The 27,808-nt window shown below is 41.3% G+C and overlaps 2 protein-coding genes across 13 annotated transcripts in view; one reads left to right on the top strand and one right to left on the bottom strand.

Annotated features, from left to right (window-relative positions):
• Positions 1-11,970, bottom strand: part of abcc5 (ATP-binding cassette, sub-family C (CFTR/MRP), member 5) — a 121,544-nt gene extending 109,574 nt beyond the window's left edge. For 3 of the 5 annotated variants that reach the window (XM_059651123.1, XM_048541924.2, XM_048541926.2), the window contains exons 1-2: positions 11,571-11,885; positions 9,517-9,676 (exon numbers count right to left, since the gene is read on the bottom strand). Coding sequence is in view for 4 of the 5 variants with exons in the window: in XM_048541924.2 (XP_048397881.1) it covers positions 9,517-9,633 (117 nt within the window). In the remaining variant the exon portion in view is untranslated. The other 2 variants (XM_048541923.2, XM_048541925.2) reach the window with 2 other exon arrangements.
• Positions 11,971-24,898: 12,928 nt separating this feature from the next.
• The window catches only part of ttc14 (tetratricopeptide repeat domain 14), a 40,667-nt gene continuing 37,757 nt past the window's right edge, over positions 24,899-27,808 (top strand). For 5 of the 8 annotated variants that reach the window (XR_007248665.2, XM_048542146.2, XM_048542145.2 and 2 more), the window contains exon 1: positions 24,899-25,187. Coding sequence is in view for 4 of the 8 variants with exons in the window: in XM_048542146.2 (XP_048398103.2) it covers positions 25,051-25,187 (137 nt within the window). In the remaining 4 variants the exon portion in view is untranslated. Of the gene's footprint in view, positions 25,207-25,385; positions 25,522-27,808 lie in introns of those variants that run through there. The other 3 variants (XM_048542149.2, XM_048542147.2, XM_048542148.2) reach the window with 3 other exon arrangements.

Here is a 27,808-nt window from a genome sequence, read left to right as displayed (position 1 = left end):
TTCTGTCAGTACACAACTGTGCTGCCATCTCTGCGAAGTCTGTCCGGCTGGTGTAATAAGACATACCCAAGGATGGTGATGGTATCGTCCAGGACATCGTGTGTTGCTTATAGTTCCACGAGTATGACTGTGTCAGGTCGTGCTTGAATGGTCTGTGAGACACCTCTTGACACTAGATTTTGGCTCCAAATGTTATGAAGGAATCTTTGGAGGGTCAATAGGGCTGCGTGCGTTGTTGTCATTTCTGTTATCTTAGTCAGGTGGCCAATCCAAGTCATTCATTCATTTCTTTTCTAGCAGTTGATAAAAAGGAATGGCTTGTCTGGTTATTTCAGGGTCAACCACATTTTTTTATTTGCTTTACTACTGTCACATGTACTAGACAGAGTGGAAAGTATTGTTTTGCAAGCAACCCAGGCAAATTGTATCTTACATAATTACATCAGGGTAGCAGAACAGAATGCAGAATATAATGTTACAGACACAGAGAAAAATCAGCTTTACAGTGGGTCTATAGGCCAGACCAGATAAGGATGGAATTTTCTCTTCCTGAAAAACATCAGTCAACCAAACTGTTACAAAGCTGTGTCGAGTACTCGTGAATTGGAAGGCAAGAAGTGAGAATTTGTTGGTAAGAATGATTAGGGAAAACTGTGCATGGTCCTTTTAAGAGGTAAAGAGCTTTTCTAAGTTTGAAGATTTATGCAGAAAACGTCTGCAAGCAGCTAGAGATGTACAAACAGTTCTGAAATTGAAACATGTATCAACTGGTTGTGTGATTGAAAACCTTAGGCTTGTTTCATTATTTTGGCAGCTAGCAAGAATCAGCCAATTAATTTAAACCAAGCACTTAGCGACTGAAAGCCAACTGAATTTAAATCTGATGGTTTTGACAACCTCGGACCAATGCTATTGCATGAAACTTGATATGTCATCCAAGGTATATAAGCAGAGGGTTTTTGAAAATCGGTGTGACAGCAAACTGTCATCTGAGAAATAAGCATCTAGCTCTCACAAGAAATCACTAAGCTCTCTAAGAAAGCGCCATCTATCCATACAAGGTACCACAGCACTTCTAGCTAAGAATCCTCACAGGTGACTTCACAGAGAAAACATCCTTAACAGTTGGGTTGGTGGAAGAAAAGTGTTGTGGCTTGAGAACAGAAGAAAGGCATGCAGACTTTGACAGACTAAGTATTAATGATTTTTTCTTATTATTTGGGTTTCAATATATAGAACTTGTGTTTATTAGAACAGCATACCAATAGGATTTAGTTCAGTTAGGGAATAATTAATAGTTAGGAGGGAAATTGTTCGGTTTGTTAGCATTCCATTAATTTGATCCTTGTTTGGGTTAAATAAATAAATTGTTACTTGTTAATTATAAAGTGGACAGCAGGGAGTTTCTTTCACTTAACCAATCTTTTTAACAGATTATAAGGGGAGATGAACTTCTCTGAGTATTCCGGGTTTAATTATTAGAAGGGAACATTCACTCCCACCATAACAGATTGGGGGGGGGGGGGGCGTGTTTCAATCCTCTGATAATTAAAATTTTGACCTCCCCTTAACAACAAAATGCATTTTTACAACAATCACAGTCTTCAGCAGATTTCTAACTTCAGATTTTTATTTAATTCAAATTCCTCCATCTGATATGGTAGGGTTAAAACATGGGTCTCTAGGCATAACATGATCCCTGAATTACTAGTCCAGCTACAACAGACCAACAGACTATCACCTCCCTCCATATGCAAAATCAAAGCACATGGGATTGACGGTAATTTGAAACCACAAAGCTTTCAGAGCACCGCTTATTCGACAGATAAGGTGATATCACCAGCAGCGCTCCGAAAGCTCGATTTCAGATAAACCTGTTGGACTATAACCTGGTGTGGTGTGACCTCTGGCCTTGTCCACTCCAGTGAAACACTGTCACCTCCACATCAGGAACGGACTAAGAATTGGAGCAGACAGGAAATTGAGAATGGTAATAAATGGATAATTTCAGAGTGAAAGGTAGTGATAAATGAGGTTCCACAGGGATTACTGCTTGGGCCCCTAGCAATTAACAATATGCATGTACGATCTGGATAAACAATCAAGTATAGTATTTCCAATTTTGCTGATGGCACAAAACTAAGATGGATTGCGAGTGGTGAGAAGGTTTAAAAAAACCTTAATGGCGATTTAGACAAGCTGAATAGGCAACTGCATGACTGAGGCTGTATAAATAGATAAGTGAGAAATCCTCCACTTCAGTTGGAAAAACAGAATGACAGGGTCTTACTTGAATGGTGATAGACTGGGAAACATTGATGTACAGCAGGACCTCGTATCTTTGTACACCAGTCACTGAAAGCAAGCATATAGGTATAGCAAGCAGTTTGGAAGGCAAATGGAATGCTGGTCTTCATTGCAATAGGATTTTAATACAGAATATAGAAAGTCTTACTGCCACCATACAGGGTGTTGGTGAGATCACGGCTAGAGCGGTGTGTGCAGTTTTGGTCTCCTTACCTAAAAAAAAATAGAGGAAGTGCAGCAAAGGTTCATGAAGCTAATTTCAGGGTTGGTCGGTAAGCCATATGAGGAGAAATTAGTACATATTCACTGTGGTTTAGATGAATGGGTGAGGATCTCACTGAAACATACAAATTTTTGAAAAGGCTGGACAGATTAGATGAAAGGATGATGTTCCCGCGGCTGAAGTAGGGTGCTGGTGGGGTGCAGGTCAGTCCAAAGCAAAAGGTCTCAGTCTAGGATACATGATAGGCTGGTTTGGTCTGAGGTGAGGAAACATTTCTTCAGAGTAATGAACCTCTAGAATTGTCTACCAGAGAAGGGTGGATGCCAAGTCACTAAATATATTTAAGAAAGAGAAAGATAACTTTCTAGAGGATAAATATGTCAACTGATGTGCAGACAGAAGATTAACGAATGTCACATTTAATGGCACAACAAGGCTCGACATGCTAAACTGCCTGCTCCTACTCCTATTTTCTGTGTTTCTGATATAAACAAAGAAAGGTAACGGCCCTCCTACAAAGCCCTGGGGAGCACCAAAGTGCACTTTACTCCCATCTGCAAACCACTATTCCCCAGTTCCTGTCAATGATCTTTTACCACAAAAGATATAAAAGCAAGTGCTTTTGTGCCATGTGTCTTTTTTCAAATTTGCTGTTTTCTTTATTCCCTCGTGTAGCATTCAGTTGGTCGTCACATAACCTCATCTGAGCAAACCTTTGTTTCCTTTCTAGATCATTTTACACTTTTGAATCACCAAATCTTTCTGATAGTTACCCTCTCTTACTCGCCACTCTATCAAAGTCAAATCAAAATTGTTATGAGAAGATCATGTTTGACAAATTTTTAAAATTTACTTGTGGGACATAGCATCGCTGGCTGGCCAGCATTTATTGCCTAGTCCTAATTGCCCTTGAGGTGGTAGTGAGTTGCCTTCTTGAATCTCTGCAGTCTGTGTGCTGTGGATAGATGCAAAATGCTGTTAGGGATGGAATTCCAGCATTCTGATCGAGCAACAATTAAGGAGTGGTGATATATTTCCAAGACAGGATGATCAATGGCTTGGAGGGTAATTTGCGGATGGCAGTATTCCCATGTGTTTTCTGCCCCTGTCCTTCTGGATAATAGTGGTTATGGGTTTCAAAGGTGCTATCTAAGGGTCCTTGGCAGATTTCTGCAGTCCATGTTGTAGATAGTACACACTGCTACTACTGAGCGTTAATGGTGGAGCGACTGATTGTTTGTGGACATGGTGCAATCAAGCAGGTGAATTGATTCTGAGTGGTGTCAAGCGTGAGTGTTGTTGGAACTGCACTCATCCAGGCAAGCAGGGAGCATTACGTCACACGCCTGACTTGTACCTTGTAAATGGTGGGCAAGCCTTGCAGAGTCAGGAGTTACCCGCTGAGGTATTCCTAGCCTCTGACCAGCTCCAGTAGCCACAGTATCAATATGGGAGTCCAGTTGAGTTTCTGGCCAACGGTAATCTTCAGGATATTGATAGTGGTGGAATTCAGTGATGGTACTGCTATTCAATGTCTAGGGGCAGTGGTCAGATAGTCTCATACAGGAAATAGTCATTGCATGGCATTTGAGTAGCTCAAACAAAATTTGACCAATTATTATTCAAGGAGGCTACTTGGAATGTGGATAAGGGTGATACATTTGATGTTGTCTACATTGACATTCACAAGGCTTTCAACATGGTCCATCCTCATGGCAGACTAGTCAACAAAGTAAATGCCCGTGGAATCCAAAGTAAAATAACACATTGGTTCCAAAAATGGCTGAGAAGCAGGAAGCGAACGGTGATGGCACTCATTGTGAAATAACTGGATTTCTTTTCTTTTTTTGCATACTTTGTTTTTTTTGCTAGGTTGTAGAGTTATAATGTAGACAAAGAAGAAGCTGGAAGAACGCAGAAAGCTATGCAGCATCTGGAGGAAAGAAGAAGTCAACATTTTGGGTACTACACCTCTTATTTTCTGCAAATGTGACATCACAGGGGCGGCACAGTGGCTCAATGGGTTAGCACTGCTGCCGCACAGTGCCAGGCACCTGGGTTCGATTCCACCCTTGGGCGACTGTCAATGTGGAGTTTGCACATTCTCCCCATGTTGCGTGGGTTTCCTCCGGGTGCTCTGTTTTCCTCCAACAGTCCAAAGATGTGCAGGTTACGTGTATTGGCCGTACTAAATTGTCCGTATTGTTCAGGCAAGTTTAGATTAGGCGCGTTATACTAAGGTGTGTCTGAGTGGGATGCTTTGAGGTTTGGTGTGGACTTGTTGGGCCAAAGGGCCTGTTTCCACTCTGTACGGATTCTATGCTCTCAATGGTATCACTTACTGGAAGTCTGTTTCCATGGGGTTCTGAAGGGCTTCGTGCTGGGGCCCTTGCAGTATACATTAATGTTTTGGACTTAAGTGAAGCAACATAATCAAGAAGTTAGCAGATGGTACAATAATTGGTAGGGTGGTAAACAGCAAAGAGGAGGGCTATAAACTGCAGAATGATAATCATCAGAGCAGTCAAGTGGGCAGAGCAGTGACAAATGGAATTCACCCCAGGAAGGTGAGAGACAAGGGATTACACTATGAATGACAGAACCCTGAAAAGTACAGAAGATCACAGCGACAGATTCCTGAAGGCAGCAGAGGAAATTGTTAAGAGACATCTGGGATACTTGCTTTTAATTAGCTGAGATACAGAATACAAGGTTACACTAGAAATATATAAAACACTGGTTTGAACACAACTGGGATACTTCATGCAATGAGAAGGATGTGTCTACACAACAAAGATGCAAAGAGATTCTTCAAGATGGTGCCTGTGCAGGAGTGACTGAGATACGAAGAAAGATTGGACAGGCTGAGCTGTTATCCTTGAAGTAGTAAAATTTGAGGAAGGACCTGATGATGTTGTATTAGATTATGACAGACACAATTTGAGTGGATAGGAAAGCACTGTTTCCTTTAGTACAAGGTGTCAATGACAAGGAGGTATAGTCTTCTACATCTTACCTTAAGTTTAAGAGGAGATTTTTTTTTCCACCCAGAGGGTGGTGGGTATCTGGAACTCACTGTCTGAAAAAACAGTCGAGGCAGAAACTCTTGCAAAACGTAAATAGTATTTGGATGTCTACTTGCATTAACATAGCCTCCAAAACATTTGATTAAGAGCTAGAAAATGGGATTTGTATTGTCATATCTAAGTCGGCCAGTGTAGACACAATGGACCGAACAGGCTGCTTCTCCAACATTTTATGGTCTTAAAAGGGAGAGTAGACTCAGACACTTATAGCACAGAATGTGGCCATTCAACCCATCAAGTCTGTGCTATCATTCAATGAGATCTAGACTGATTTGATAATCCTCAACTCTACTTTCCTGCCTTTTCTCTAGAATCCTTGATACCCATTCTGGTTAAAGATCTGTTTGTCTCAACAATGAATAAAGTTACCAAACCCCACCCTGTACAACCCTCTCTGATAAAGAATTCTATAGATGTCCTCAAAGTCAACATTTCTTTCCATTTATCTTAAAAGGGTGACCTCTTATTCTGAGATTACATCGACAAGGGGAAAACAACCTTTCCACATCCTACATGGCAAATCTCCTTAGAGCCTTGCATATTTGGCTTAAAAGCATTCACATTATTTTACACCTGCTCTCATCATCAACTTGAAATGTTAACTGCTTCTCTCCACAGATACTTCCACATTTGTTGAGCATTTCCAGCACTTCTTATTTTTTTAGATTTCTAGCACCCTCAGTATTTTGCTTTTATGGACCACGATTTCTATCCCACAGGCCACAAGTCAGCTGATGAATCAATTATGACATTTCATCAAGCGTCTTGGAAGTATATGTACATAAATATCAACCATACTACTAAACAAAACTCAATCAAGTTAGTTAAAAATGATTTACCTTTAACAAATCCTTGTTAGTTTTCCTTAATTACTCAAATTAACTGTTAATTTTATTTTAACTTATTAGTTTGACGCATTTTCCCACCATGCAGGTCAAATTAACTGGTCAGAATTAATAGGAACTGCAGATGCTGGAGAATCCAAGATAACAAAGTGTGGAGCTAGATGAACACAGCAGGCCAAGCAGCATCCCAGGAGCACAAAAGCTCTCTGATGAAGGGTCGAGGCCCGAAACGTCAGCTTTTGTGCTCCTGACATGCTGCTTGGCCTGCTGTGTTCATCCAGCTCCACACTTTGTTAACTGGTCAGAATTGCTGTATTCATCATCACACCATTTTCAGAACAATCTGCAACATTTATAATTCTCCAGTCCTCTGGCACCAGCCCCATGCTTAAGGATTAGTAGAAGATCCTTCATCTTTAAGATCTCCAACATCCACAATTCTTTGTTTTATTATATAAGATTTTATTTAGCTTCTCTATAATTTCTGCCCTTGATTCCCAAAGCCTTCTCAAATGCATCCTATCTATCATTAGCTGAAACTCTGAATAATTTGTCACAGTTGTGCTGATCCTGATGTTTTATTATTGTTTGGAATTATGCTTAATTGTCAGTTTGGTAAAAGTAAAGTTTAGCTAAGCCAGAAAGCTATAATTTCAAGAGCCCTTGCGAGCATCAAAAACATAACCTTAAGGCAATACTCTTTAAAACTTTTTCCCACAGTGACCACACTTTGAGGCTTGAAAATCATTGGGAGCCATCAGTGAGCAGTGTGAGAGCAGAGGAGTGGGGACGGTTTTGAGAGAAGAGGCCTAATATAGCAGGAGCACAGTTGTTGCAACTTGGGCAGATCTCCTCAGCAGCTTCCGAGCTCACAATACCAAAATTTCAGCTTGTGATTTCACTTGGAATCCTGATCCCCACTTAAAAAGGAGTTCTGCCCTAGGATGATCATTCAGTGTCACGTTGCTACAGATATTGCTGCAATTTCAGGTGGATGCAATGAGTCTAGACTCAATTTTTCTAATAATGAACAGTAAGTTCTCCCAATTTGCTAATAAACATCTAATCTTCAATGAGTACACCAAACCAATTAGTTATTTCTCATACTTTCATGTGCAAATTCAGTCTCTTTTGAAATTCATTTATGGGCTATGGCATGGTTGGCATTTACTGCTCATCCACAATGGCCCTTGATAAGGCAGTAGAGCTACCTTCTTGAACCACTGCAGTCATCTTCATATATCAGACTTGGTTCAGTGATAGTATTTTCATCTGCGGATATGACGACATATTGCAGGCTGACAACTCAGTATAGTTCTAAGGAACAGCTCCAGTGTTACAGAGGCGTCTTTCTCACGGTGTAATATAACGGAGCAGGAAATGTTCCTTTAACCACAAATGGGAAAAAAAACGTTGCTGCCGTAGGAACACATCTGGTCAAAATTATTACATGTCCTTGCATTCCTATCAATTTTTTAGAAAATAGTTATCTGTGTAGCAACCTCCAAAACTACTAAGAACTTATATACCCAACTTCACAGTACCAGTTTAACTTATAAATTCAGAGCTCTAAATTCAATCAATGCAGCAGTTGGATGCTGTCTTACATTTGTAGTCACACCAATAAATCTAGCCAGAAAAAAGTTTTTCAACAGTATATGTTATTTACTGCTAAGCCATAAATCAGATATATATCATGTGCAAGACATACACAACATGAACAATTAAAACAATTGGTAGAGCACATTCTCTAATATAACGCTATACTCAATACAAAGGACATGGATAATTGTTATTGTGTAAAATCAATGTGGCAGTTTGAAGTGGATGCCTAAAAGACAGAAAACAAAATATTTAAGCTCTTATTAGGGCCAGGTGTCAATTTTGCTAGAGGGCACACTAGCAAATCCTATACATGACATAAAAATAGGCAAGTGTAGCGAACTATGAAGAGAGCAGTAAATTAGTTCAAGAGGATATATACAGGTTAGTAGATTAAGCTGATTTGTAGAAAACACCATTTTATTGCAGAAAATGTGACTGCCTACATTCATAAAACGGAAGTACCATGGTAAAACTTGGAAGGAAAGAGCAGCAAAATCCTTACAAGTGGGAGGACAAGTTTATCCTCTGTAAAATAAAATGCAATCCCAAGCTTCATTAATTGGACAACGAATATAGTAAGTCGAAGAACTAAATCTTTACACAATCGAAGGCAAGAACACAATTAATTTATTATTGACATCTTTAGACAGAGGCTGAAAACGGCATGCACGTTACATTTATTTAACGTTTTATTGTGAGATACATGAAGAATAATAACACTTTTTGTGAGAACAGAGGAGGTGTAGATAATATCTAACTGAGACATTAAACAGAGATTTCAAAAGGAAAGTAGAAGTTAGCTATAAATAAGTGAAATGATTACACTGAAAACAGCAGAAAAAATTAGGCTTCTTTTTAAAAATCAATATGTTGACAGGACAGGAAATAATCCCATCAGAAAAAAACTATCAGAACAGAATATATTTTTAAAAGGCGCATGAATATTTACAAATAAAGCTGTTAACGCATATGGAGAAAAGTGGCTACATGGATATTCCAAAAACCAATGCAGATACAGTGAAGCGAATGGCCAAACCTTCATGATTATATAGAACAAACTTTGACATTGAGCCTCGACTTGGCATGGTGAAAGTTATACAGTTTTTGAAGTTCCCAAGTCTTACCCTGAACTGTCTCACACAACAAGCAATGAAAACATAGAGCTGGTCACCAGATGGAGTGACTGAAGTACGAGAGATAAATAAATTTAAGAGAAAGTTAGACGAGTACACGAGGGGGAAGAGAATAGAGGGGTGCACAGACGTAAAATTGAATGAAGAAGGTTAAAAGGAGTCTAGTACGGAGCACAAATACCAGCATTAGTTAGTCGGCCCAAATAACTTGTTTGTGTGCTAAATATTAAATGTGTAAAGACACAACCATTCCCTGTCCAAACCTCATATGTCATAGCATTAAAACATCTTCACAAAGGAAAATATAAAAATCTAACCTGAGTTTCTGTTCCTTCATTATAACTTTCCAAATGCTGGGAATTTCTAGTAGCCATTTTACATGCAGCTTTGGTGATTTCATATTCTATTGCACCATCAATATCCTTCATGTTCATATGCTTTTGAAACCAGCCCAAAATCTGTTGATGTGTTTCTGTGCTTTGAAACAGATAGAAAAGCAAGTAAAATGAAAACTATATGCAAAATAGCTGTCAAAATAAAAGCATACTAAAAAGAAAAGCAAAAACTTCAAATACCCAATAGACTTGGCCACATATGCTGAATGCGGAAGTTAGCTGATTTTCAAGTCTTAGGCTTTAGTCATGACTGCGTGGCTAGGGCAAACAATTTTTATTAATATAAACACCCAAGCACTTGCCCACACCTGAGCTAATGAAAGAGTGCAGCAATTACATCAGCTTACTAGGGCTATAATTTTGTGACTCAGCAATTCAAGTCAAGTCAAAGTAGTAAAATCAGTGTTCACCTAAAATCTTCTTCCCTCACCTTGGGGACTGACCCAGATTCCAGCACATTTTGTCACTATATTCTAAGTGCAATATGGCATCTGGACCCGCAGTAAGACAAAAACAGACAATACTTTAAAGTGTAACAAATATAAACTTGGCTTAATACAATATACAGATGAGCTATGATACCTGACCATCTCTGCCATATTGCATCACAGATAAATCTATTCAAAAGCTCAACAGTTAACCCATTCATTACTAAGCCAGCTTATGACAGGTTTATTCTGCAACCAATCTCAGCACTGACTAACTTTGAAACATTGTTTCTTCCTAACAGAAAAAACGAACAAAGCTTTACAACGCCAGAGGCTATTCTGCCAGCTAAAAAAAAATTACACAGCTTTTTCCGAGATTCCAGATCTTGGCCCATTGCCAAATAGATCAAGTATGAGTGTTTCTTTAAATGCGATGAGGGTTTCTCTCTGCACTATCTGTCCAGCGAGATCACTGCTTCTACAAGTCAGACTGAAAAATACATTCCTCAACCTACCTCCAATTTTGCTACTAACTACTTTAGACCTATTGTCCCTGCGTCATGACCAGCTTGTCTTCCCATCCTACCAAGGGTCTTTCATAATTTTCATACATATCAATTGACTCTACTCTCTGCCTACACTAGTCTAAAGAAAACAACTGCAGGCCACCCAAAATGAAAACAGACAGTGTTGGAGATATCCAGCACTTCAGGCAGCATCTGTGGCAAGAGGATAGAGTTAATGTTTTGAGTACAGAATGAGATTTCTTCATTACTGAGCCTACATAATCTTTCCTCATGTCTAAAAATTTCCATTCCCAATAACACTGCTGTAAATCTCTTTTGTGCCTTAATTGGTAAAATAACACAATTTAACAGCAGGAGCAGGACAACAAAGTCTGCTCTGTTTTTTAATGCAATCACAGCTTATCTGATTGCCCCAGAATCCCATCTATCTTTGATAATCTTTCTTTATTCTTTAATTGGAAGTGGGTGTCATTGGTCAGGTCAGCATGTTGCCTGTTTCTAATCGCCGTTGAACTGCTAGGCTATTTCAAGTGTCAGCCACATTGCATCAAATGTTTTTTATATAAATATATATGATTACACAATAAGTGAACCGCATAGGTTATTACAATATCATTATTGAGACTAGTTTTATATCCCAGAAGGATAACTGAAATTATGTTCCACAAGTTATCATGTTTGGATAAGAACTAATGTCGGCAGACCATGATCTAGACGTATCGATTACTAGTCCAGTGGCATTACCATTATTTCCCTTACTCATCGAGCAATAAAATGGCAAAAACTCTGGCTGTGGCCTAATAAAGATGTTATACGGTTCAAGCCTACCATCCTGCCCTCCTCATATTGCTTCTGGTCATGCCAGTAAGGCAAACTGTTTCTACTCAATCACCCGATCCTACTATCTCCAGACAACCGCAGCTATGTAATCGAAGGATAAGTCTTCGCCCTCCCCAAACACATTACCGGGCAATATATTTCAGCGATCCGACTATGATGTTGAAACAGGTGTAGCCGTTACCTGCTGCACCTCTTGTTCCGATCTTGATTCACTCGCCACACAGTCTCCTTAAACTGTGACGGGTTTTATTTTGGCCTGCGGGCAAAGAAACTCCTTTCCACTCGAAATTCGCAGCGTTTCCGAACTGTGTTTTTTTGCCTCCTCACTGCGGAATCGTTTTCGGATTTAGTTTGTTTGCCCTCTGTGGATGTAATTTTATTCAATATTTAAATCGACGCTCCAGATTGGTCAGATTACACAGATATCGAATTTATTTACATTTTTCTTTCAACTTGGTCTGTTACAATTATTATTTTACGAAACAAAAAAAACTCTCCAAACCTTCCCGTCAGATTTTGACGTCTCTTCCTTCTGAGAAATTCTGCTGCAGCTCGGGAAAGATGGGTAAAATCGGACTGTTTGCGTCAAACTGCCGAAACCCTGGCTGCAATGCACCATGGAAGTTGGAGTTTTATCCGGGAGACGTCCCATCGCATGAAATGCGCCATGTGCAGCGAAAACTACATTGCCCGGTCGGAAGTGCGGTCAAGGGGTCGCTACAGTACTGTAGGTTCCATTTTTGTCGCTCCCGTTGGCAACGAACGCGGGGCCGTGCTGGGTGACTGCAGCAATTTAAGGGAGCAACAGTGTTGGTATCTGACTGCACCGAAACGTGCCTGGAGGAGATGCTGCAGAAATTGTTGGGGGGAAATTTTCAGCAGGTCTGACAGCATCTCTGCTGAAAAAGCAGAGATAACGTTTCGGGTCCAGTGAACCTTCTTCTGAACCGAAATAAATGTCTTTTTGCCGAGGTTGAAAAATAATCTACATTTTGTTAAACAAAGACAAATGTTTCGGAACACAACGTGTGGAGGTATAGAATTAAACAAGAGTGCCAATAAGCTTTAATCACTTTTGCTTTGGTTCGTAGCCCTTCCACTCCTATGTCTTATAGTCTTATCGGGGAGAGTGCAGGGAAGTGGAATTGAAATGCCCATCAGCCATGATTTAAATGTGGAGTAGACTTGAAGGGCCGAATGGCCTCACTTCCACTCCTATGTCTTATGGTCTTATGCATAAACATAACATTAAATGACAGCGTCAGTTAAATTTCGTTAGTCAGCCCAATAGATGAGCTTGGTGGAAATCCCTGCCACACTATGGGAGTTCTACTCAATTTGCGTTGGTCTTAATTCTTAGCTTCACAAATTGGAATTAGGAGCAAAACTAAGCATCAATGGCCCTCATAGGGCTTTGAGTTTTAACAGCTGTACTCCTCTAAATAACCCCTGCCCACCTGTTCTCTCGCTTCTCACTGAGGGGTAAGAACAATTTTCAATCTTCAAAATATGATCACAATAGGGAAGAATGTATGGAAACAGCATGGCAAATAAAAGATGTTGGCTACTATGAAACAGACTGGACTACCTCTTGAAATGAAAAAAAATTGATGTTATTTTGTGTTTGTTACATTTTTTTTGTGGCTGTGAGTAGGTTTTTGAGACCCCTCCCCCCGAGGCTCTTGTGATTGAGTTGGGTCATTGTCAGAGGAAGCTCATGCTGAAAAAATCTAGTGGAATTTTTCAAGGAGGTGACCAAGTGTTTGGATGAGGGAAGGGCATTTGATGTTTTCATGGATTTTAGCATGGCCTTTGATAAGGTCCCACATGATAAAGAAAGTAAAAGTTCATGTGATCGAGGGTAGCTTGGCAAATTTAAGCCAAAGTTGTTGCAGATGGCTGTTCATATTACTGGAGTCTGGTGTGCAGTGGTGTACCACAGGGATCAGTGCTATATCTGTAATTGTTTGTGATATTCATAAATGATGTAGATCACAATGTTGGGAGTGATAAATAAGTTTGCAGATGACACAAAGATTACTAGGTGGTTGACAATGAGGAGGAAAGTGTTTGGTTGCAGGAGGATTTAAACAGATAGGCAGACAAAATTTAATCCAGATAAATGTGAGGTGATGCAATTTTAAAAAAAGAACAAGACAAGGGAGTACTTAATGAATGATAATACATGAAGAAGCTCAGAGGAACAGGGGTATCTTTGGGTTGTTTGTCCACAGATCCCTGAAGGTGGCAGGACAGGGTAAAGGTTTGTTAAGGGGGCATAAGGACTCTTGCCTTTATCAGTGGTGGCATAGACAAAATGAACAGGGAGGTCTTATTGGACCTATACAGAACTTTGGTTAGGCCACAGCTGGCGTACTCTGTGTGCAGTTCTAGTCAACACACCATAGGAAATATGTGATTGTTCTGGAGGGAGTACAAAGGGGCGGCACGGTGGCTCAGAGGTTAGCACTGCAGCCTCACAGCTCCAGGGACCCGGGTTCAATTCCAGCCTCGGGTAACTGTCTGTGCGGAGTTTGCACATTCTCCCCGTGTCTGCGTGGGTTTCCTCTGGGTGCTCCGGTTTCCTCCCACAGTCAGATGTGCAGGCTAGGTGGATTGGCCATGCTAAATTGCCCATAATGGTCAGGGGTGTGTAGGTTATAAGGGGATGGGTCTGGGTGGGATGCTCCAACAGGCGGTGTGGACTCGTTGGGCCGAAGGGCCTGTTTCCACACTGTAGGGAATCTAATCTAATCAAAGGAGATTCACCCCAGAATGTTGCCTGGGTTAGGGTATTTCAGTTTAGAAGAGAGGCTGGATAAGTTTGGGGTTTTTGTTTATTTGGAGCAGCAAAGGTTGAGGGAGACCTGATAGAGGTGTACAAGATAACAAAGTGTAGAACTGGATGAACACAGCAGGCCAAGCAGCATCTTGGGAGCACAAAAGCTGACATTTTGGGCCTAGACCCTTCATCAGAAAAGATTATGACGGGCATGGATATGGTGAATATAAAGCAGGTGTTCTTTTTCATCCAGAGTGTGGATGAGGGTCTGCATGCATTGCCACGGAGGATAGGGAAGCTTCACAATTTTTTGAAAGTCATAACATTCAAGGCTATGGGTCTAGTGCAGGAAAATGGGATGGTATGTTTGGTAATACAGACTCGATGGACTGAAAGGCCTCCTGATCTAAAGCGAGGGAGATGGAGAGCAACAACAGAATGGTTAATCTTGGAGATTAATACAATTTAAAAAGTGAAAACTTGCCTTGCACAACGCACATCTAGTCTAGGTGAAACCCTGGCAGTCATAGCCTTACTGAGGTAAATTCAACTTACTTTAGATGACCTGTTCTTTCGCCATGAGCTTTAATTTTCTAATCAATATGTTTAGAGTTGCTACCACACAGGTGGAACTTGAATCCAAGTCTTGTGACTCAGAGGTAGTGCCATTATCACTGTACCACAAGAGCCCTCCAAGGACATTACTAAACTAACTGAGTTTTTATAACAGTAGACAGTGGTTCCATGGTTGCCATTAGGCTGATTTTTATTCGAGAGTTTTATTGAATTTCAACTTCACCATCTGCCACAGTGGGAGACAAACCAGATTACCTGTCCATCTTCTCTCCCACCTACCCATTCTTCCTATCTGCACTTACCTATCGCCATCCCACCTACATTCCCCAGCCTCATCCCTCCTCTCTTTATTTATTTCTAAGCTCCCTTCCCCTTCCCCCATTTATGAAGAAGCGTCCTGACCCGAAATGTCAACTTTCCTGCTCATCTGCTGCTGCCTGGCCTGCTGTGTTCCTCCAACTCCACACTGTGTTGGACTCTGATTCCAACATCTGCAGTCCTTACTATCTCTGAGTGAGTTATAACCCAACTGTGAAGCCTCTTCCAAGGGTACCCACCTTCAAGAAGTTGTCCTCCTCCCTCTGGAAAGACCTCAAGTGGATCTCTTTCCCACTGCACTGTCCCTCTGGTAATATCTTCGACCCTGAAACTCTTCAACCACATACTCAAGCAAATCAGGCACAACAGCCACATCTCCTTTCTCAGTACCTGCCCATGAAACCAGATCATTCCCAATGGACTCCAATCTACATTCAGGCCATCCTAATTTGGCCTGATTGCGACAATCTCTACATACACATCATCCAGAGCCTCCAAAAACAGTTTTGTCTATGGCATCCTCGCCTTCTTTACCTGACACAACCTGTCCATCTTCTCTAACTGCTCCTCCCACCTCACTGACCAATCCCCACCACCCCCTACCTGCACTCACTTATCATATCCCACCTACCTTCTCCAGCCCCACTCATCCTCTTTATTTATTTCTGAGTTTCCTTCCCCCTGCCCATTTCTGAAATGTCAACTTGCCTGGTCCTCTGATGTTGCCTGGCCTGCTGCGTTCTTCCAGCTCCACGCTGTCTTACTGGATTATGGGTTCTGGATTATGAATCGACTGACAGTATCACATACCATGGTCAGCCCCTGTCACTAAGCTTTAATGAATGAGGCATAAACAACAGGCATCTGACTCAAGAAAATGCAGTTTGGAGTCCACTTAAAATAATACATAAATAAGATTTCACTTGAATAAATGGACACTGACCATCTGATAAAAGGTCCTGATTAAGACAGCAACATGTTGACAAAAGGCTAAAATGATTAACATTAATCTTTTGACAGTTAGACTAACTGCATGCAAACCCAACCATCTGCACTAAGTGGTACAGACTAGACTTACCAAATTTCCTCTTTCTTTAAAATTGAGGTAGAAAATTCTAAATACTAACCTCAATCAAATAGGGATGGAGAAACATATACATTCTGAGTGTAACTTTAAACTTTGCTAAGCACCTTGTTTAGCACCCACAATCCTATCATCTTGGTTAAACCCTAGGCACCCGGTCTTGAGCTGCCAATTTCTCCATCCTGTCATATCAGTCCAGTTACCTTACATTTCCCTTCACCACTGGACAGTATGTGTTCATAACATCATGGACGAAACATTATCTAATAAATGCATGAAAAATCTTCCTGCAAATAGTAAAAGAAAACCACTGGCAACAAGCAAGGTGACCCTGAATTGTTGACCCCTAGATTCAAACATGCAGAAGTTGGGGGAAGGCAGGCTGAAAATCAAGTCTTGAATGAAATAACAGGTTCAGACATCCAAGGTTCATAGATATGTAAAAATAGTGAAATAGTTAAGTGTTCTTGGCTGGTTTCAATGTTCAGAAATGTCACAGAGGTCCTGCAAAGTTCAGTTGACTCTCGAAAGATAAAATGCATGTTTGTCAATGCTTGAGTTTTTCATTATTTTATGTGTCCTGCTGTAGGAATTTCATGTGCTACTCACAGTGTTTCCTTACGATATGTACATAGTACCTCCATGTGATGAACAACATCCATTCTCTGACTACAGGCCTGTAAGGATGAGAGTGACTCTACTTCCTAATCAGATCTCCATTGTTAACATATTAACATTCAGGAACTGCCTCAGCATCAGCTTCAGTGCAAGCTAACTATATGAACTTGATTAACTCTGGATCTACTTTCTGAGCCTCAATGAACAAAGATATACTAAACATATTATTCATTTCCATCCTTAAAGTTTTGGCTACTCTAACATCTGATTGTGGTGTTACTCTGACCACTAGATTTGTTTTTAGCCTTTGCTCTGCTTACCACATATGATTGAAAAATACCCAGACAATGTTCCTCTTACTCTTCTATCTTTTTACCCTTATTCAAACTTTCCATGAAAATAAACAAAACAATAATGTGCACTCTAGTTACATAATTAGCCAGGTGTGAGTCAAATCTGTCCACAGGTAATTTCTGGAAAATAAGTCACTCTGTGATTGTATTTTGTAAAATGGAACCTGGCTATACTCTTCACATATCCTGTTTATTAACACTTTATTTTTCAATGTACTCTCTTGAAGGAAATCAATGTCGTTCTCCAGCTGAAGAGTTTTTGTAGCTTCTGTGTCTATTTGTATAGTTATGGATTGTGCTGCATCATTTGGAGAAAAAGGAGTTATCTTTCCTTTTGATGAACTTTTACAACCCTCGGTAACCTTATTCACCTGTCCTGCACTCTCAGCAGAGTTTACCTCCTGTTGCCCGATTGTAGTTAAAGCTACAATTTGATTTGTGGTATTTATTTTGAGAGTTCCTCTTTAGGCTCACTTTTACAAATACCAATAAGTCTCGTGGATTTTCTGTGAACTTCCAGCATTCTGAACAAAATTGTCCCCTGTTATTACAGTGGGAACACATTGGTGTTCAATTTTCAATTCCACCCTCCACCCCTTCATTTCTAATCTAAAGAGGACATCTTGAGGTGGTCACACTTGTTCTTTACACTGCGTACTTGCCTATTTTCATTCTCCCACCCTTTGTCCTTCTCAAGTTTATGAAGATGGCAGAAAAAAGTTTAGATTTATGGATGAGGTTATGATCACCAGCCATTTCTGCTGCCTGTCTAGCAGTTGCAACCCTCCCATCTTCAACAAAGCTCCCAATTACAAAGGGTTTTTAATCTGCTTTAAATGTAATAGAATCCCTGCTAATTCACATGACTCATCACTGGGTGGACCAAGACCCCTTGCATTTCCACTTGACACAGGTGCTTTGTCAATATTTCTATTACCTGCGTCTTCTTGCCTCTGATAGGGAATTCTACCTTTATTTGGAAATTCTAAAAACTAGCTTTTGTCAATTCCTGCAAATTTACCAGGATGAGGTAAAAGTAAAATCACCATAGACCTGCACACTCATATGAAAGAGCTGGAACTGCCAGGTAGGCAGAAGTAGCAAATCAAGTGAAGTAATGCAACACCTGCAAACTTCCTTCCAAACTGTACACCATCATAACTTGGAAAAATATCACTCTTCCATCATTTTTACTTGGTCGAATACCTGGAACTCCCTTCCTAATGGGACTGTGCGTGTACCTACACTGCATGAACTGCATACATTCATGAAAGTTACTTATCACCTAGAGGGAAATTTGTGATGGGCAACAAATGCTGGCTTTGCCAGTGACATTCACATTCCATGAAAGAATATAGAAAAAAGATGGCAACAAGGCTATGGAATATATATTAAGTTGTACAATGGTTAAATATCTGGAAGACAAAGGTCCTCTGCCAAACCGCTCCAACTGCACAACGCTGACCCCCACACACACCACTCACTTTGAAGATCCACAGTGAGCCTTTAGACAATGGATAAATTACCATATCTTTTGGGCATCGCGTCCACGAAGGGAGACATCAACAACGAAATTCAACATTGTCTACAGTATACCAGCCCAGCCTTTGGCCTTAAGGAAAATGGAATGCTTGATGATAAAGACCTCAAAACCGACACCAAACTCTCAGTTTCTGTGGCAGTGGTGTTACCAGCCCTTCTTTGTATGCATTGGAGCCTGGAACAATGTACAGTAGACATCCTAAATCCCTACATAAATATCATCAGTGATGCTCCTGCAGAAACCTGCAAATCCAATGACAGGATAAATGGTCACATATCAGTGTTCTCTCTCAGGCCAATATTCCTCTGTCACAAGGCAGTGGTTAAAGTCAATCTGGTGCATTGGTTGCCCACATCACCGCGTGCCTGGCACTAGATTTCCAAAACAAGTTCTCTGCTGTGTGATCTGTCATTGTTAGCATTTATCATAAAGGCAGAGAAAACACTTCTGTCTAAACATTTTTTTAACAAGTTTTGATCTGTACATCCTTGCTTACTATGATCTGCCCGTACTGCTCATAAACAAAGCTTTTCACTGTAGTGCAGCACATGTGACAATAAATCTAGCAATCGAACTTTTTTTTAAAAGGCAGGAGGATTTTCATTAGTTTCTGAAGGTTTTTTTTAAAAAGTTAAGATTTTGCATTGTCTCCCAAGTACAACATTTCTAAGAAGTCAGGTGATTTTAGTCAACAGCCTGGGACAACAATAGAATCCCTACAGTGCTGAAAGAGACCATTCAGTCTATCAAGTCTCATTGACTCTCCAAAGAGCATCCGACCCAATCCCCATAACCTCATATTTACCATGGCTAATCCATCTAGCTTGCACATCCCTGAACATTATGGAACATTTTAACATAGCCAACCCTCCTAACCTGCATACCTTTGGACTGTGGGAGGAAACCAGAGAACCTGGCAGAAATGCATGCAGACACGGGGAGAACAAACAGTCACCCAAGGCTGGAACTGAAACCATGTCCCACGGGTTTTATGACATAGAAACACATTAAGGCAATAAGATTAGTTTTGAATTCAGAACTGAAGTTTCGAGTGCTCAGTTCAGAAGAACCTGGAGTTCATTTTGGAAGAGAACAGATTTTATCCTGCTAGGGGAATCAGATTTTTCAGTTTGTTTGAGTTGAACTGGTCATGGATCAGCAGTCATGGTTTCTAGTCTCTGGAGAATTTGGGCAAAAATTTTCAACTTGTTAGAATTGAAAAAGTTTAGACCATCAGATATGAGAGGTTCATGTCCAGGTACTCTGATCTCTGTCAGATCTCTGTCACTGCAGTCCAAGTAAAAGAACTGAGGAAAGACCAAGAAAGATTTAAAAAGCAGAAATAGGAATGATAGTTCTCTGGAATTGATTCTAATTTTTATCATTGGAAAACTGGAGCTAGAGCTGGATGAAGTCCAGATCATTTGGGAGGCTGAGGGGGTGATAGAGAGGAGTTATAAGAAGGTGGTCACGCCCAAGGTACAGGAAAAAGGCAGCTGGGGGACTGTCAGGAGGGGTAAAGGGAATAGACAGACAGTGCAGGGATCCCCTGTGGCCGTTCCACTCAATAATAAGTATACCACTTTGGATACCGTTGGTGGTGTTGGGGGTGGGGGGACTGCCAGGAGAAGGCCATAGCGGACAGATCTCTGGCATTGAGCCTGGGTCTGTGGCACAGAAGTGGGGAGAATAGGAGAGCAATTGCAGTGGGGGATTCATTAGTAAGAGGCACAGACAGGTGGTTCTGTGGACGTGAATGAGATGAATGGATGGTATGTTGCCTCCCAGGTGCCAGGATCCGTGATGTCTCGGATTGTGTCTTCAAGATCCTTAAGGGTGAGCAACCAGCAGTCATGGTACACATCGGTACCAATGACATAGGTAGAAAAAGGACTGAGAATGTGAAAAACAAGTACAGGGAGTTAGATTAGATTCCCTACAGTGTGGAAACAGGCCCTTCAGCCCTACAAGTCCACACTGCCTCTTTAAGCATCCCACCTAGACCCATCTCCCTATAAGCCACACACCCCTAAACAGTATGGGAAATTTAGCATGGCCGATCCACCTAGCCTGCACATCTTTGGACTGCGGGAGGAAACCGGAGCACCTGGATGAAACCCACGCAGACACGGGGAGAATGTGCAAACTCCACACAGACAGTTACCCGAGTCTGGAATCGAATCCGGGTCCCTGGCACTATGAGACTGCAGTGCTAACCACTGAGCCACCATGCTGCCTAAGGTTGAAAGCTGAAGTCCAGGACAAACAGGGGATTTATCTCTGGAGTACTACCAGTGCCACGTGATAACAAGGTAAGAAATAGGGAGAGAGTGCAGCTAAACACGTGGTTACAGGGTTGGTGTAGGAGGGAGGGCTTCCATTATGTGGATAATTGGAGCACATTCTGGGGAAGGTGGGACCTGTACAGAAGGACTGGTTGCAGCTGAACCAGACGAGCACAAATATCCTGGGAGGGACGTTTGCTCAAGCTATGTGGGATGATTTAAACTAGATTGGCAGGGGGTGTGGAACTGAGTTTATAATTCAGAGGATGAGGTATTCAGCCTTCCAACAGACACAACAGGGAGTGAGGTTGTTAATAAAGAAATGAGGTCAATGGAGCATAATTGTAGACACAGGGATGGTCTGAGGTGTGTATGCTTCAATGCTAGAAGTATTAGAAATAAAGCAGATGAACTTGGAGTACCTGGAACTACAATGTTGTGACCATTACAGAAACTTGGGTTACTCAGGGACAGGAATGCTTGCTGGAAGTTCCAGGATTCAGAAGCTTTAAAAGAAATAGGGAGGGTGGTAAAAGAGGTGGGAGAGTGGCATTGCTATTCAGGGCTAGTATAGGAGTTACTGAAAGGCAGTTTGAGAATGATATGTCTACAGTGTCAGTTTGGGTTGAGGTCAGGGACAAGAAAGGAGCAGTCACTTTGTTCGAGGTTTTTTACAGACCCCCAAATAGTTGCAGAGAAGTGGAGGAGCCGATTGGGAGGAGTGGAAAGGTGCAGAAGTCACAGGGTTGTAGTCATGAGATAATGGGAACTGAAGATGAAGAGTCTAGGCCCGAAACATCAGCTTTTGTGCTCCTAAGATGCTGCTTGGCCTGCTGTGTTCATCCAGCTCCACGCTTTGTTATCTTGGATCCTCCAGCATGTGCAGTTCCCCTTATCTCTGATCACAATCTTTTATTAAAACAAAAAAGGATTTGGCCACAGTTGACTGGGAACAGATCTTTGCAGGTAAGTCTACAATGGAGCAATGGTGTGGCATTCGAAAAGAAACTGGGGAGAATACAGGTCCAACATATACCCTTTGGAAGGAAATGTAGGAACAATAAATTTGGAGAACCCTGGATGTCTAGGAAAGTTCAGGACTGTATAGGAAGAACAGAAGGGCTTTGAGCAAGTCCAAAGCGAGCAATTCAGTTGCAGCCATAGAGGAATACAGGAAATGCAGTAGGGAACTTAAGAAAGCAATTAGAAGAGCAAAAAGGGGTCATGATAAAGGACTTGTGAACAGGATTAGGGAGAATCCCAAAGTATTTTACAAATACATTAAAGGGAAGATATTAACCAGGGAAAGAGTAAGGCCTATTAGAGAACAAGGGGGCTACCTGGGTGTGAGACTGCAAGATATTAGAAAGGTGTTAATTGACTACTTCCCTTTAATGTTTACTCCGGAAAAGGAAAATGTAGGTATGGAATTCAGGAAAATGGACTGTGAGGAACTTGCAGATTGACATAGGAAATGGGGAGGTATTGCAGCCTCTGTCAGAATAAAAACAGACAAATCTGCTGGCCTAGATGAACTTCCCACACAGTTCCCAGAATGCTGTGGGAAGCAAGGCAGGAAAAATGCAGGGGTTCTGACACAAATTTTTAATTCTTCTCTGACCTCTGTGGAAGTGCCAGAAAACTGGAGGATCGCTAATGTAGTTCTACTTTTCAAGAAGGGTGAGAGAGGGATGAACCAGGAAATTGCAGACCCGTGAGACTCACGTCAGTGGTATGGAAACTATTGGAGAAAATTTCAAAGGACTGAATTAACATCTACTTTCAAGGATTAATTAGGGTACGTGGGCATAGCTTTGTCAGAGGGAAGTCATGCCTAATAAATGTGTTAGAAGATGGTTGTAGGTTACAAAAAAATATAGATGGGTTGGTCAGGTGGGCAGACCAATGGCAGATGGTATTCAACCCTAATTACTGCGAGGTGATGCATTTTGGAAGAAGAAACAAGAGAGGTGACTATTTAATGAATGGCAGAACCCTGGGTAGCTTAGAGGAACACAGGGATATTGGGGTAATTATTCACAGAACTTTGAAGTTGGCAGAGCAAGTGAGTAGTGTAATTAAGGAGGCATATGGGACACTTGCTTTCATCAATTGTGGCATAGAGTAGAAGAACAATGAAGTAATGTTGGAGTTGTACAAGGCTTTGACTAGGCCACAGCTGGAGTATTGTGTGCAGTTCTGATCACCTCTCTACAGGAAGGATGTGATGGCACTGGAGGGCTATAGAGGAGGTTTGCTAGGATGTTGCCTGGGATGCAAAAAATGAACTAAAGGGAGGGACTAGATAGGCTTGGATTGTTTTCTTAAGAGCAGAGAAGACTGAGGGGTTCATGATTGAGGTATATACGATTATGAGGGGTATTGACAGAGTGAATAGATAGTAGCTGTTGGCCCCCTTGTTGAGTGGTCAATCACGAGAGGGCATTGTTTTAGGGTAAGGAGCAGGAGATTCAGAGGGGATTTGGGAAAAGCCTTTTTCACTCACTGGCTGGTGGGAATCTGGAATACGTTGCCTGGGAAGGTAGTGGAGGCTGGAAACCTTACAACCTTCAAAAAGTATCGGAGATAATGGGAACTGCAGATGCTGGAGAATTCCAAGATAATAAAATGTGAGGCTGGATGAACACAGCAGGCAACAGAACACAGAAGGGTCTAGGCCTGAAACGTCAGCTTTTGTGCTCCTGAGATGCTGCTTGGCCTGCTGTGTTCATCCAGCCTCACATTTTATTATCTAACCTTCAAAAAGTACTTGTTGAGCACTTGGAAAATCATTAACATTCAAGGATGTGGGACAAATGCTGGCAATTGGGATGAGGTCACCTTTACTGGTAGTTATGTCAGTGCAGACCTGATGGACCACAGGGCCTTTTCGGTTTTGTATGAATCTAGGTTTCATTCTTGGATCTGACTCACCCAGTATTGTCATCAGCTGGGATTATAACACAATTGTTTCAAGTGTATTCTACAGGCAGACAATGCAAGGTGTGTGTGAACATGCAAGTGTCCTGTCCATCCATTTTTGCAAACACCATCTGCCCACCTGTGGCAGTGTTTGTGGATCCAGTATTTGACTTTAGTCATGAGGGGGGAGTGGCTGAAAGTCATCTTTGAGCTCAAGAGACTACCTAAGAATTAGATGAAGAACTTGAGAAGATCAGAGGAATTTTCACACAGTGTCAAATTCATGAGTGCATGACAATTTGATGAGGTGGTTCAGAATGCACATTGGATACTTTCCCTCATTAATCATTCTTTCGCCCCACCATCCTCTCTCACCTATGGACTTGTCAGTTTGCGGGTTCAAATCCGACTTCATGACTTGAGCATGAGCGTAGAAAAATATCTAGTCTGACACTCTGATGCAGTATTGACGGACGATTGCACTGTCAGGTGAAGTCTTTGTGTTGGAGGGTACAGCACTGCAAGGTCCCCTCCAAGCCCTACACTATCCTGAGTAGCCATTTCTTCATTGTTATCAGGTTAACATCCTGGAAAAACTCCTCACAGCACAATAAATATAACTGAAACAAATGGACTGTTGATAATGTAAGAAAGTGTCTCACTTTGGAATGGACAACAAATATCATACCAACAAGGATTAACCGAGGTGAGGGAAAGTTTATGAAATGTGAGGCTGGATGAACACAGCAGGCCAAGCAGCATCTCAGGAGCACAAAAGCTGACGTTTCGGGCCTAGACCCTTCATCTTGATGAAGGGTCTAGGCCCGAAACGTCAGCTTTTGTGCTCCTGAGATGCTGCTTGGCCTGCTGTGTTCATCCAGCCTCACATTTCATTATCTTGGAATCTCCAGCATCTGCAGTTCCCATTATCTCTGTGAGGGAAAGTTTAGCGCGCGCAAACTCAGATGGAACCACCATCAACAGGGAGGAAATACGCATGCGGTGACTGGAGGCCAGCCGCGGTGAGTGCGCAGGCGTGTGTTGTGTTTCTGACGCTGAGTGAAATGTCTGCCGGATTTCACTTGTCTGTTCAATGTGGCAACTCTCACTTCATCTCTGCAAACTTCTGGAGGCAGTATGTTGTTGAGTCTGGTCAGCGGGAATTAAATTTCTCCTGAATATGAACAAGGACCTCATGCGACAGTCGGTGGGTTATCACGGGCCCGCCTTGTTATCCCTTTTGAAAAGTGAACAATACGAGAACCCAGACATTCAGAGCATTTCGACCGAGTTCCTGAAAACAGCAATTCATCACAGGTATACGGTCTCGGCATAAGTAAGCTTTACTATCATCCTCGCCTACTTTAGCCAGCAATTTTGCAGGGAATCCTTCACTGTCAACCATAACTAAGCTGCCACATAAAGCGCCAATCACCCAGAATGAACCCCCTGTAGGCCTGTGTCTATGTATTTTGTGCCTGTTTGTTGTAAGGACTTGTCGTGGTCGCGCAGCATCAGATTTTACTTCGTGATAGCCTTTGTCATCGTCCACAGCCATTCGTTTATTGCTCAATCTTGAGGATTTTTTTTTATTTTGGAATATGACCTATTATACTGACGACAGACTACGTGAATAGGTTTGCGAGTCCAGGTCAGTACTGTGTCCGCATTAATTTGACTCGTCATTTTTTTTGCCGTTAAGTTGGCCTGCATTCAGAAAAGTTTTAACTTTTTCTAGCGCTGAACTACTATCTTAAAAAAAAACACATCGTCCAGATAGGGCTGTGTGACACGTTTGGGAAGTTGACGTGTATTAGTAGAAACGATGAAAAATATTTCGTGTATTTTCTAAACAACCTGTTCAGAGACGTTATGGCACACCTCTAGGGCAGGTAGGAGTTGAACCTGGACATTCTGCTTCAGAGGTAGGAATATTATCACCGTGTCACAAGGGTTTCTTCATGATTATTTCGGACCCCTTGCTTTGTCAAGTATGTAAATAGATCCAGTAACCCAGAGACTGGCTGCAAAATATGTTTATGAGGAGAAGTAATGTTGATGTTTGACTGACTTAGTAAGATTTTTTAAAAAGTTTCCATAGTCCTACTGGATCATAATGCTACTGTTTGATTACAAAGACAAATGGTGGTGGTTTAACTTGTGTCACTGCCTTCGGGAAGGGGATCGGTTAGTGGGGTGTTGTTGAGAAGGAGAGTACTTCAGGGTAACCTCAGCTGGAGTGGGAATTGAACCTGCGCTGTTGACATCACTACATCACAAACAAGCTGTCTAGCAAAGGGCCCTGGTCTCTCTCTCTCACTAAGAAGTTAAATTATGCTTTATTCCTAAGATTTAAAATAGTAGAGGAACTGGTGGTAGGGTTAATAACATATATAAAACAAAGGAAAGCCTGCCATTTCAATTAAAACACATTGGGATAGCATGCGAGTGATGGTGTCACAATTGCGGATCTCCTGAATACTTGTAATCCAGGGCACAAACAGCTGCAGTTTGCAGCTTGAGTGCCTTTGGCTGGGAGTTTGAGCAGGGAAGGGCAAAATTACCTCGTATTTGGGTCAAAGAAAAGGCATTAACAATGTGAGGCGGGTAGGGAATCTAGAGTGCAGGAGCTTCAATGGCTGCAGTTATCCAATGTGTTTCAGGATGTTTGGATGAGTGAATGCTTCAGGATGGTTGAACTAACTGACCATGGCACTGTGCTATAAGGATCAATTCAAGCGGAGGTGCAAAAAGGAATGTAACAATTATGGGAAGCAGTATAATTAGGTTTATTGACATTGTTCAGTAAGGAGAAAAGTAGAGGATAATCATCGGATTTTAACCTGCACATGGACTATAAATATCAGCAAAGAATTCTAATGAGTTCATAGATTGTGAGCTAGTGTCTTACGGAGAATGTTCTGGAACCAAGCAGAAACACTATTCTTGACCTGGTATCGTGAAAATAAGATTAGTTAATGTCCTTCTAGTGAAGGTGCACCTAGGTAGCAGCAGTCATAACATGATTGAATTATCCATTCAGTTTTAGTCAGAGAAGATCAGATGTAATGACCCATATTTTAACCTTACAGGCAAATGTAGGAACACGAAAGCAGCGCTAGCTAAAGTGAACTAGCAAATTGGGTTGATGATCAATACTAGTGCAGTGGCAGATATTTAAAGGGCTATTTCAGTGTACGTGAGTCTGTAGTGAATGAGAAAAAAATTCTAAGCGAAGGACCTACCATTACTTATTGTAGTCTGTCATTTTTGTTTGTTGCGCACAATCTTTAGATGTTCAGTTAACCTAATGTTATTTGTGCACGTTATAAGATGTTAATCTATTATTTGCTCATTCTTGGAATGATGTTCTTTCACTGGCTGCAGAGAGTGGTTGATTTGTATTGGCATCTAGGACATTAAACACTTAACAATCCTTACTGTAAAAGAGTTGTTTCTAACACCACCCTGCGGACTAACACCTTTAACATTGTTATCTGTAGTTTGAGAGTGAAAGCTACTTCTACCAAATTCAGGATCATTTCACATTCTTTGCATCTTTACACTATTTTCATATGTGTCGGTTGGTGCATCTCTACGATAGCTCACCTTTTCAGGATTAAGTTGAAGTCTTTTTACTGTGAGTGTATTCAGTTGCAATTTTTCTGCCGTTGAACTTCAAGTTCATCCGATGAGCTGTCTCTTTCAGACACATTAGATTCAGTACATGGCCTGCGTTGGCTTCTTCCTCAGATTTCGAAGTTGATGAATTAGATTATCTACAATCATTTAAATTCCAGGAAGATTATTGACTGTCTCATTCTGTCTGCATAGATGCACTTCTGAAGCACTAGAAATACCAAATGGATTGTGCAATCTTTTCCTTTAGTTGTCTTTCACACTAATTTCTTGCATTTGGAGCATCACTGCTCTCATGC

This window comes from Stegostoma tigrinum, chromosome 14 (assembly GCF_030684315.1).
Source record: "Stegostoma tigrinum isolate sSteTig4 chromosome 14, sSteTig4.hap1, whole genome shotgun sequence".
NCBI classification, from domain to species: domain Eukaryota; kingdom Metazoa; phylum Chordata; class Chondrichthyes; order Orectolobiformes; family Stegostomatidae; genus Stegostoma; species Stegostoma tigrinum.
This window is presented reverse-complemented; position numbering and strand designations above follow the sequence as displayed.